Genomic DNA, 12500 nt, shown 5'->3' on the forward strand with positions numbered 1-12500 from the left:
TTTATTCCCGATCATAACAATTAGAACAGTTTGATATGCAAGATAGTTAAAATTACCGCAAAATCCACAGCTTGCGCAATTGGCGGCGACAACCTCCAACTGATAGCGCGAATCGGGAGAGTTCTCCTGCAGGCCCGGTGAAATGTTTACAATATTTCCCTTCGTGTTGTAAAGTTTTAGGATATCGTATGGCCCTGCCTCTGCCGCACAACGGAACAAATCTGCAAGGAGATCAAATATCCAAAATAACAATTACCGGCGTGTGCTACATCAAACGCGCTAAAACACTAAAACGCGGTACTAAAAGTATCGTGTTGGGTCCCGTCTTTGTTTTCATAAGGCGCCTGGATTCCGCTTTAAGTCAAAGGTGCTAGCGCTTAGGATAAATTCAACGAGTGCTAGGTCTTAAAGAACCTTACTTTTAAACAAAACCAAGAAAACACAGCACGAAATTTCAATCTAACAAAATACGGAGAATCAATGCTAAGCAAATGGCAGCTTTACCTTTGATTTCGTCAGCTGGAAAATCTGACGAAAATTCCGCTTGTTCAGGCTTTCCTCCCACTGTAAAATAAACCACCTTTGTGGTCATCTTTTCACGCAACAGGTCATCGATAATGGAACATTTTCTAGGAATCAATCCCCATTTTTCTGATGAGAAAAATTGCGTTCTTCGCGGAAACAGCTATCCATCATCTCAGCACTGAGCACACGACGGCAGCATTTGACTGTGTTCACCCTTTACCGTGACGTCACTTCCCCCAAATATCGCGGGAGAATCTGGTTCGAGTCTCGACAGGAAGTCGTGATTGAAACGACTTTAACGTGGTCAGCTGATTCTCGTCGAAAACATCAAAATGGCGGATTGTTGTGCTTGCAGTGATGTTTAGCTAAATTTTATGGCTTTTACTTGATGGCTGTCCTGGTTGTGGCAATGCCTTTCTTTTCAATGACTGTTTCTCTTTATCACGTTCTTGATTCTTGATGATATCATTTTATTGATATTGAAAGGAACCTTTTGCATGAATTTCGTATATGATATCGATTGTACTTGATGCATTTGAAGATCATGTTTTCTGGCTTGAAGAAAGGAGCAAACGTTGGTACGTTCTATTTTCCATTACTTATCACTTTTCTGAATGGAGATATGTTCTCCTCAAATTTATGGCTCGTAAATTATATAAAGTTAAGGTTAAAGTAGAAATATGGCTGAACTCTCATATACCGGATCCGAAATAATGAATGTCCATAAAACAAAAGAACAAAACGAACGTAATAATACCTAATTAACAAGGCCTAAGCGGAATAACAATGGTACTATGAATTTGTCCTCTACCATTTTAGTCCGGTATGTGAAGGTCAACCCAAAAATAAAAATCTAGAGCACAGATGATTGATCTTTCAGTTTGTAAACTTCGAGATAAAAAGTTTGAATTGTTAAGTATTGAAAGCTCTTGTAACCCATCGTGTTTATTTATATGATCACATCAACTGTTTGAAAAATTCTGCTTGACTGTTACAGTTGGGTGCAAATATTATGTACCGGTCAAAATGAAGCTTCAACATTTCAATACAACACTGACGTTGCCAGATACGATTTAAAGAGGTCAATTGCTTTGACCGACCCGGACCGTGTATTTATGAATATATTAATAAATTTGCGATGATTGATATGTAGGTTTTGTGCCTCTTGCCATGTAGGGCCCTGGTTCTCCTTGGTGTTGTCTATTAAACCATGTTTACATACACAGCTTCAGAAGTATAATAGAAGCTACTGAAAAGTTAACACAGTAATCTGGTAATTTTCCCAGGGATGGGGGCATTTGATCACCTGAAATGGACCTATGATGAAGGATTTGAACAGCTTTTTGGCCCGGAGAGGGCGGCATTTGAATAAAAACTTTCCAAAAACTCAAATGCCTGGAGGGTTGCCTTTGTTGGGGGGGGGGGGGGGGATGTTGAAGCTTCAATTTGACTGGTACATTACTAAAGGCATGTAAAAACTTGGAACCTCAAGAAAGTGAAATCCCTAATCTAGATTTCTGTTTTCAAGATCAGAAATCCAGGATGCAGAATTTGTAGTAGTACATGTACATGTATCCTGAATTTAGGAAATGAATTTCATAAAGTAATCATATCCAATATTTTTCAGGATGTAAAGAATTGCAAAAATTATCCGAATTTTCTATTGATTTTCTCATAGATGCTAAGAATGAGTATATACGAAATGCAGAAACCAAAAGAAGGCTCATTACTGAACTTTCACTTGCTGTGAAGGAGGTACTGTATAAATCACTAGAGGAAAGTAAAATAATCAACTCTCCAGTACCATAGTTTTTCAGTTATAAGGTGCAGCATTTTTTCTCAAAGAAATTGCTTGTTGGCCCCAAATCAAATGTGATCTAAATTCAAGCAGGGTTTTCATTAAGGACTGGGAACTGGGCAAACTGACCGGCTGTGCACATGACCTTGCCCGGCTGCTTTTAACATCTCAACAGACATGTCAAAATGTCACAATTCAATACATGTACGCTGTGTTCAAACCACATTCAACTCAATACAATACAATACAATACTTAATCGACCGCTCGGACCCATAGGGGCTTTTCAGGGCCAATGAAACAACGAAACAACAGAACAGAACAACAACAACTGTTGAGAATCCCAACTGGCTGGAGGCCAACCAGTTGGCTATTTACAAGTGCAGCTGGAAAGTTGAACCAGGGACTACCAGGATCAAATTCAACGAGTGGTCAGAGCGGGTCTTGAACCTGGGATCTCGGGATCTCGAGGCAAGCGCTCTAACCACTGGGCCACTGGGCCACTGGGCAACTTGGCCACACTGCTTCCTCTCAGAACGAATCACCCCATAAGGCATTGTGGAAAGAATTGTGATCCACAAAAGACCACCTGAAATGTTCCAGTGTTGCGTCTTTTGCAATGGTGGGCCAGACAAGATCACATTTGATCACCAATAATTATTTTTCGTCGCGAGCCAAAATTGCCTCCAGCTGAGAAAAGTGCAATTTTTTGTGTGACGTTGATGAATTTCATTTTCTTGTTGTTATTGGTATCAAATCACTAAATTGTGTATAAAAAGGTGTGATTTTTCTGTATGTGAAGAATATTGCTTTAGGCTTCAGAATGCAGAAAAAAAAATCTCTGCAACTTAAGAATTTCAAAATTTTCTGGGGGAGCACACCCCACAGGGCCTTCTGAATACTTTGCCCAACTGCTTCAAACCTTATTGAAACCCCTGCTCAAGGTGCGTCTTATAGCCAAGTATCTTCTTGCAACAAAACTCGTGCAGGGATGAACTCTTTGATCCTTTGCCACCATCTTGTGTGGTAAACTCGTCCTAGTCTTTCCCTTACTGCGATTTCAAAATGTTGGGCTCACACCAACGTTCGTGATGATGGCCTTCAATTCTCAGCGTTGTACAACAAAAACACCCCCAAGAAAGTACTGATAACAGCAGGATTTAAAGGTCTAGTTGAATTTCCTTCTGCCACTTTTCTTGACTCACACTGCAATCTTCATTTGAGGCGTCATACATGTAACTAGCAATGAGTTGAACTAAATTCCTCTTGCGCTTTATAATCCAGTATTTTGGTGAGATTTTCAGTTTGTGACTTAATGACTGCGCCTTGCATTCAAGAGTCCTACAGTAGTAAAATCAATCGATTGAGTACTCAGAGTACTTAGAGAGTGACCAAACTCAACATTATGTGGTACTTGGTCCAGGAATTGACCCTGGGCATTGTAATGGTGGCAGTTGCTCTCACGCGCAATATGGAGAATGCAGGGCCATTTGGAGGCGCTGCTATGTTGACAGCCACCATGGTCCCACAGTCAACTTGGCAAATAACCCTGTATCGAGAGAAGAAGAAAACAAATGAAATAAAGAAGAAGAAGAAAGGGGAAGTTGATTAAGTGTTTGCCACCACGGTCCGCAGTCACATAGTGGAATAAGTAACCTGAGGAAATTGTGTTAAATTGAATGCCATTGCGGTCCACAGTCCCATAGTGAAGTAAGAAGACTGGGAAAAGTACAGTAGTTCCACGTAAATTGAATGCCACCGCGATTGGCATTAGTGGAGCACAATGCTTTAAGAACGAAAAATATACATAAGCTTTGTTTGGCTTAGGAAATAAGGCAATCAAAAAGGTAAAATCAGTTTATTAACCCATGGACATCTGAACCGCCCTGGTCCGCCCCTACTGACGAGTAAAATTATCTGGCATTACACGGAGTAAAAAGTCCCACTTAGGTAGTCATTGGGTTCAGTGAGTTTACTTTGAGTGTATAAAAAAGTTTTGGATTTCACAGCCTGCCATTACTCGCATTCAAAACTGATCAACTGGACCTTGGGGAAAAGTGACGTCAAAGGCTCACTAGCTTAAAATTTCAGCGTGTGAATGCAGCTTATTATTTAATATGCAAAAAGCGAGTTTACAAGTCTGAAAGCTAAAAAACTCCCGTGCTGAGTATTAATTCTGCATCTGATTTATTTGGCATAATTTTGTATGGATCCCCACAGTTAATTTTGTCTCTACAGTAGTGTAAGTTAGCTTTGTTTTCATTCATTTTGTCTTCAAAATTGAAGGACTGTACATAGTCCTCGAATAACTGTCTTGATTAAAATATAATGTCAAAATATAAATGATTACTGATGGTTGATGAAATGATGTTCTAAAATGTTTTTACACAAAAATGCCACAACAGACTTAACCAGAGTCCTTAAATCGTTAAATTCACTGCAATATATATTACTTTTGACAGCTTCAAAGGAAACACATTGGTGCTGACTTAGAAGTGGAAAGGTTGGTGTCAAGTGGGATTTTCAACTTTAACAATGGCCCTCTCTTTTCACTTTTGTTTGATATTATAAATTTTGAAATCCTTGAGCACAGGTTTAATTTTATTTCAATAACTTGTAAATGTTCAACAATGTTCAATATTTTCCTTTCAGAAATGACGAACATGGTTTGCTGGTCTCCTGTTTGTTAGAAGCCATATTACTCCATGGATATCATGAACAGGGTGTTAAGGTACAGTTCATAACATTTACATACCACACTAGTTGTAAATTATTATTATTTGATCCAAAAATTATTCCAACTCAGAGCAATCATTATGTAAATAAAAATATTTCGATGTTAACACAACCTGTTCATCAGACAAGTCGAGAAATCGAGCATTTTTACGCAAAAAAAAAAAAATCCATAAAATGCATTTTCAAAATCCTAATGCAACCTGGGACCGAGGACGCTTGCTCAAAGAACTAAACCCTTTTAACAAACAAAGTAAAACTTACATATACACAGCGAAAAGGTCAGACCTCAGTTGTTTGAAAGGTGGATTATGTTATCCAGTCGATAAATCGCTATCCAGTGGATAAATACTAGCAAAATCAAACAACTTATTCAATGGATAGCGCTATCCATTGTTTGAACAAGTGGGGCCAGAAAAATCGCCATTAGATTTAGCACAATAGGAGACTGGAAGCCACTACAAGCATGCCTGCTTGCCATTTTCAAATTGATTTCTCGCTCCATTGAATTGGGGAAGGTGAGATGTGTCAGATTTATTAAAGTTACGGTTCATAACATTCACGTAGCACACTAGTTGTAATTATTATTTGATAAAAATAAACACCAACTCAGAGCAATCATTTATAGTTAAACAAAAATATTCCAACATTAACACCTCTTCATCAGTAGTCAAGAGTGGTTGATTTCATAATTGGTCACATGATTGTAAACCACATGACTATTTTCATGTGCCGTAAACAGGGGGTATATGTAGGTGCAGGCCCCCATCCCTGTTATTTCTCGGCAAATGTCACTGTCTTTTCTGTCACGCAACACTGAAACTGTGTGTCGTGGCATTGTAACTTGGTTAATTTACACCTTGTGTAGAGACAACATCCAGCACCCAAATCTCTGACAAGTGGTAAGTCAACTTAACCCCGGTATCGTTCGCATGATTTCCACTATTATTTATAAGCCAGGGCCCAGTTCCTCAAAAGCCGATTAACGCTAATCTAAGATTAAAAATTAACCAAGCAGTTTATTTCTCTACTCCCAAATGCTGTTCAACGCAGATTTTCGGCAGAACTTTACACGAGAAGACGTCAGTCTTGAAAAACAAAAATAAGCAAAAGAAACTTTCACCAAAAAGATGAAAACGTGAAACAAAAGTTTACGCTAATTCTGGATTAAGTTAATCGGCTTTCGAGGAACCGGGCCCAGGGGTTTTAGTTTTCATACTATGAAAAACTATAATTTTTTGTCGGTTTGCAAAGAAAATGCAACAACTTGAAGGAACACTTGCGTGATAATCTCTCTCTTAATGTTCTGGAGGGAGTACACATCATCCTCAAAGTGTGTTAATTTGTAAGTTGTCATCATGGTTTCTCGGGTTTTGAAGGTTTTATGGTTTCACAGGTTTCAAAGGTCTTTTGGCTTTTCTTGTGGTAATCATCGCTAGCCGTATTGCTTGTGGGCACGTGTGCACGTTGAAGTTGCCCAATAACTTAATATTATTATTATTATAACGATAATAATAATAATAATAATAATAATAATAATAACAATAATAATAATAATAACAACAATAATAACAATCGATGTTATGGTCAATTGACACCTGTCAAAACAAGGTATCAGCTGACCAGTATCATATGACCATATTGCAAGCTCAAGTTTAGAGCTCATCAAGATCAGCTGTCTTTTTTTTTTTTTTTTTTTTTAATTGACCACTGGCCAGGGTTTCAATTGGATCGCAGGCACAAACCAGGTTAACTTATTGTAAGAATACATGAAAATAAACGGGGAGCTCCTCTTTTAGGCTTGGCTAAATCTATATATATTTGTTTCAATGCTTTCGTGGGTGTCATGGTTTCAATGGTTTCTTGGGTTTTGTTGGTTTCAATACCAGTAAATTGGTTTCACTGGTTTCGTGGCTTTCATGGTTTTATTGGTTTCGGGGAACTTCCATGGTTTCACTGGTTTTGTGGGTTTTGTGACTGGTTACATGTATACAAAAATTTGGTTTTATCAACGGAGTTGATAATGTAAATTGGCCACCATACAGAGATACTAAATGCTGACATTTCGAGTGTTAGCCCTTTGTCAGAGTGAATCCAATCGATTCACTCTGACGAAGGGCTAATGCTCAAAACCTCGGCTTTTAGAATCTCTGTTCGGTGGCCAGTTTACATTATCAACTCCGTTGATAAAACCAAATTTTTGTATACTACTTCACCACCGACACAGCTCTACAGTTTCTTTAGAAACTACCTCCTTCATTCATTGGTTACATGTATGTTGCAAAAGCAATCGTAATAGACTCTAAAGTGATTATTGTTACCAGTAAGTTTCCTGCAGACCATGTTATGAAACTGAAATGTTAGTACAATTAATCGTTTGAGTCACAAGTTTACGGGTGTACAATTGTGCACCGTATATATACATGTAACTTGTCTCATCTTTAAGTATCTCCTGGTGATGGCAGTAGCTTATTCACGATTGTCTTGAAAAGGAGCACTTCAGAATTTTTTTTTAGTTTCCCTGAGTCAACGTTGAATAACAAATCCCTTTTATTTCATCAAGATTAACATGTGACATCATTTTCAGTACAAGATTCCTGTCTTTTCTAAAACCTTAATTAATGAATGGCTTAATTACTAAAAAATCCACACACTCTTGGGCTGCAATCCTGATGGAGGTTGTAAACTGCTGGTTACAGGTCATTGTTGCACCATAGCTGAAACAACCCAAACCTAAAATATTAATACTAGTGCTAACATTAGGCCTAAACACTGTGCTTTAGATAATGTTTGGAAGCCTAAGTTTAGCATTTTTGTAAAAGTTTGGTTGTTTCAGTTATGGTATACAATGACCAGCAAGACTAACCTGCAAAGTGTGACCTGCACTTTACATCCTGTGGGTTCCTTAACAGTTTCTTAAGAGTACTTAGTATAATAGAAAACGGGGGTGAAGTCAATGAAAGAAAGAGGCTTCATCGGAATATTCAAATTTTTTGTTAATGATGTAATAATTAAAGGTAAGTGATGTAACATCTTTAATGGTAATGACAAGATTGCACTGTAGCAAACGATGAACCATAAATTGTACTGCATTCCATAGTCAAGCAATTTTGTTGACAGAGGTTATTATTTAACAAAATAATAAGTAAAATAATAAGTAATAACAATAATAAGTGAAACAATAATGAGGAAAATCATTTCGGGACTTAAGTACAGCTGTACAATAAATAAGTATATGCTGTGAAAATTGCTTCCAAATTTTGTTAGCTGATGCTCTTTGCTCTTTCGTGTTTTGAATAAACTAAAATTGAACATGTCAGCCACTTGGAAAACAGCATAGGTATGGACCTAGAGATTTAATTAATTTCTTGTAATTTTTGAGTACAGTATGTACATTGTGATTTTTGTTAATAATAATAATAATAATAATGTCACCAAAGGAAGAATCATATTAAACATCTTCCCACATTAAGGAAAATCCAGTAATCCAGCATTAGAACACAACCTGTGGGAGGATTTTTTTCCTTTATGCAGAGATGAATTTACTTATATACCGAGGTAAAACATTATTCACTTTCTGTATTGAAATGATATTTAATTATTTTATCTTAACTTGTAGATGTCCAATTTTTACAATCTGCTTGGAAAAATATCTACAGAAGCAATGCCGTCACATGTAAGTTCTATTTTATTAGTACTTTAATGTCACTATTCCATAATTTAAACTAAGAGTAGAGTGTAACGCAACTAGGTAGTGTAACGACAACAAATAAGCAAATAACAATATGGCGTAATTGAGGGGGACACAGCCCTGTGGCAGGTTTTTACGCGACTTAATAATAGGTGCACAAACTAAAAGCCTCACTTATTCCCCCACTAACGTGGGAATAGAACAAGAGTATTGGCAGAGCCTTTGTTATCTCCCCAGCACAGCAGAGGCTGGATCGGACAAGATAAAGGCAAGGATATAAGATGGCAAGACACAAGCAATGCCAAAGCTTGGGGGAAGTCGCTACGCAGACTTAACCGCCACAGATGCATGCAAGGCATGCATCTGTGGCGGTGTTACAAACTGTGTACTCTCGTGCAAGCTGCCAGGATTATGCCCTGTTACAGTGTATTGAGATTTATATAGCAAGACAGTGTCTCAAAGTTCGACCAATAGGTACAGCTGTACTACGAGCTAAAGAGACGCCACGTGGCGGGCTTGTCAGCCATGAATGGGGCTAACAAATATAAGGACCAATCTAGGAAAAGCTAAGATATATCACTAGATTACTCAGCAAGATAGAAGCTAAAATACAGACATGAATAGCGTTTGTACTAACTGCTAGAATAAGGGAACATTCATTTATGAATTCAGCATTCAATATTGTTCTATTATTTATCTTACTGGATTGCGTGACGAACGAAAGCAGTCTTGCCCTCTAGGGGTGTCATGTTCCATTAACTGTGTTTTACCAGCCGGTAAAAGCGTTAGTAACATTAAAAGAAAAATCTCTGGAAATCCAAGTTTTTTTTGGTTTACCACTGCAATAACTTTTTCTCTCTTTTTTGTTAATAGTCTTTTTGGCCACTTATTGTGAACTTCACTCATAAGGATATTCTGCATGAATTGGAACACCTTTCCCAAATCCATACTAATGTCGGAAGATGTCGGGTAAGTCAAAGATATTAATTTTTAAGTGCAGAATTTTATTTGGAATCCCTTGGCTAATTATTCAAAAAACTCCTGTTCACTGAGAGCTGATTTCATGAGCTGTCCGGAGCTGTAACTGTAGCTACACTGTATGTTAGTGCATAATTTTTCTGACATCTGGCGATGGATGTTCAACAACATTATCTTATGTACATTAGCTTTATTTACCAAGTCACGGTTAATTTTACAAGTATATTAATTTATTTAATAATACCGTTATTTATTAGGCATGGGTTAGGCTTGCCTTAAATGATGGTTTGATGGAAAGTTATCTTGATACATTGCTGATGGATAAACCAAAACTGCGGTAAGTATTTTTTCCTTCTGTAATTTATATATAATAGATTTAGTAGCCTTTTCTTTTTTTGTCGAGGTGCAAAGAATGTTAAGCTCACTACTGATCTCTGCTTTTAACAATAACCTTGTTAAGTGTCCAATGTTTGAATGGGACAACAACAACAACAACAACAACAACAACAATAACAATAATAATAATAATAATAATTAATAATAATAATAATACCAGTGCAGTACCTTTTAAACTTTGCCCTTCATAATAACTGGCTCTTTAATTAATATTTTAGACTTGTCTGATAACAACTTCATTTTATGAATAAGGTAGTTTCAGATGCGGGTACTGTTAATGTAACTTCTCCTTGGCTATATATGCTATTAATTCTGACTACTAAGTGGCACCTAAATAATGATGGAGCTTTTTTCTCTGGCTAGTCCAGTTATTCCCTCCTACTAAGAGAACATTTGATTTGATTTTATCTGTGCACTTCACTTTAATGTTTTTAATTTGACTGGACAGTCTTGCTAATTATTACCACTTGTGCTCAGTTATATAATAGTGGAACCCTGCTATAGTGAACCCCGCTATAACAAAGACCTGATCATAACAAACAACATCTGAAAGCCCGTCAGAATTACAGTGAAATATGTGGAAACGAACCCTGCTATAACAAGAGACTTCCCTGATATAATGAATGAATTTTGACAGTTCCAAGTTTGTACAATTTACCCTGCTATAACAAATATTTTATCTGGTTGCTCGCAGCAGTCAGTAAAACCGACAGATAAATTGAGTAGAAGTCACAGCTTGCTTTTGACAAATACATGTACTGTACTATTGCAGTGCTGAATGTATGCTTCAGCATTCTGAAACTTTACTTCTGAATTTTAAAGTTAATTGAAAGTGTTTTTTAATTTGATGTCTTGATTGTCAGCGTGTTACAATAACAGTATCAAATGAATAATAAGAATGTTTTCTACGTACAGTATTGAATTTTTGGTAATTGTTATTTATTAAATTACCCCGCTATAACAAATAATATTATTTTTGCTCTTAACCAGATAATTTGTTGTAATGGAGTCTTCGCTATTAACAACAATTTTTTCGGTACCGTGGCATTTCATTGTAGCAGGGTTCCACTGTACAGCACTGTAAGCTTGAGACTCAATTTAATTAATTAATTAATAATATTAAAGCGATGATTGCTTTCATGATTATTAATGCAGAGAATGCTACAAACCTTTTTCATTTATGCTGGATGCAGAATTGCCGTCAATAATGAAGACTTTCCTGCAAGGTATGCAGACCTGATTTCACCTCATTTTTTCCTTCCAATGGTTATATAACCCTCCTTGCCTTTTTCACTGCGTACATTGTATAATGAATACCATCTAGGCCAAAGTACAGGTCACTTGTCACAGGTCACTCATTACTAACAGGTCATGGTCAAAACCTTCAAGTTGGCTATCCTGAGGCCTAAACATTGTTTTGTATCCATAAATAGAGTGCATTAGTCAAGGTTTTGTAACAAGTGACCTGTGAAAAAGTGACCTGCACTTTAGACGTGTCCTGTAATATGTGAACTTGATTCATTTGCCCAGGCCCCAGCTATCTGCCAGATAAATCACTGTCCAGCAGGCTTTTAGCCAGGCGGCCGTCCAGCCGTCCAAAGGACGGCCAGTTCTCAGAAATGGGAGATTTTCAACGGCCTGTTTTGGGCGGCCATTTATGAACTTCTGTGCTTAATGTAACAAAACAGTGTCTATAAATTAATAAAACTTACATTTCTTTTTGCTCTCAAGAGTTTTTTTAGTGTTGCTGTCGTATTTTTCTTCTATATTAACACTTTTTTAGCGAGTTTCCTTTCTGTTTTGATCAAATGAATCAAAGTTGAGCGAAGCGATTTCACAGGCAAAGCCGCTGTTCAGTGATATTGACTTACCAAGTCGTCCCTAGGCTACTTTGCCGGCTGCTATAAATAAATACGCACGTTGGTGATTATTTATGAGGATATGAGTCAAAGATCTCTGCGGGAGTTTTTTTCACCGGCGTCCACTAGTTCGACAGTTTAGGCCTTATGTTGGTTTATTAAACTGACTTACAGTTGTAATTGAGTAGATTTGTTTTCTTCGAAAAGGTCTTAGGCTTTGCGCTACCAATTGTCTGAATGTAAATAATGACTACACAACATATAAATTAAAGTTCTTTACTGAAAATAATAAAAGATGTTGCATTTCTGAGATTGGGAGACTGGCACGTGTAGACCAGAATGCAGTTCGACCAACAAAGCCACGCATATCTGTTTCTTTCGTGTAAATCATGGCTTGACAACTTCAAATTTCAATCACTCTTCATAACAACTGGAGTTCCTGTCCCAAATATGATTCAATGTTAAACAAGGTAAGTTGAGGAAAGGATAGCTTAGTAAAATTATCAAGGAAAAACAGCGGTT

General features: G+C 37.2%; 2 protein-coding genes across 2 annotated transcripts in view; one reads left to right on the forward strand and one right to left on the reverse strand.

Moving 5' to 3' along the window:
- Positions 1 to 731, reverse strand: part of LOC137997928 (high affinity cGMP-specific 3',5'-cyclic phosphodiesterase 9A-like) — a 40998-nt gene extending 40267 nt beyond the window's left edge. Inside the window, exons 1-2 of the mRNA XM_068844255.1 lie at positions 505 to 731; positions 57 to 221 (exon numbers count right to left, since the gene is read on the reverse strand). Coding sequence (XP_068700356.1) covers positions 57 to 221; positions 505 to 592 — 253 coding nt within the window. The 5' untranslated portion in view covers positions 593 to 731. The remainder of the gene's footprint in view (positions 1 to 56; positions 222 to 504) is intronic.
- A 51-nt stretch (positions 732 to 782) lies between these two features.
- LOC137997927 (pleckstrin homology domain-containing family M member 1-like) overlaps positions 783 to 12500 on the forward strand; it is a 26338-nt gene continuing 14620 nt past the window's right edge. Inside the window, exons 1-8 of the mRNA XM_068844254.1 lie at positions 783 to 1103; positions 2204 to 2280; positions 4784 to 4824; positions 4974 to 5052; positions 8674 to 8730; positions 9619 to 9714; positions 9981 to 10060; positions 11275 to 11345. Coding sequence (XP_068700355.1) covers positions 1055 to 1103; positions 2204 to 2280; positions 4784 to 4824; positions 4974 to 5052; positions 8674 to 8730; positions 9619 to 9714; positions 9981 to 10060; positions 11275 to 11345 — 550 coding nt within the window. The 5' untranslated portion in view covers positions 783 to 1054. The remainder of the gene's footprint in view (positions 1104 to 2203; positions 2281 to 4783; positions 4825 to 4973; positions 5053 to 8673; positions 8731 to 9618; positions 9715 to 9980; positions 10061 to 11274; positions 11346 to 12500) is intronic.

The sequence above is a fragment of the Montipora foliosa genome, chromosome 3 (genome assembly GCF_036669935.1).
Source record: "Montipora foliosa isolate CH-2021 chromosome 3, ASM3666993v2, whole genome shotgun sequence".
Taxonomy (NCBI): Eukaryota; Metazoa; Cnidaria; class Anthozoa; order Scleractinia; family Acroporidae; genus Montipora; species Montipora foliosa.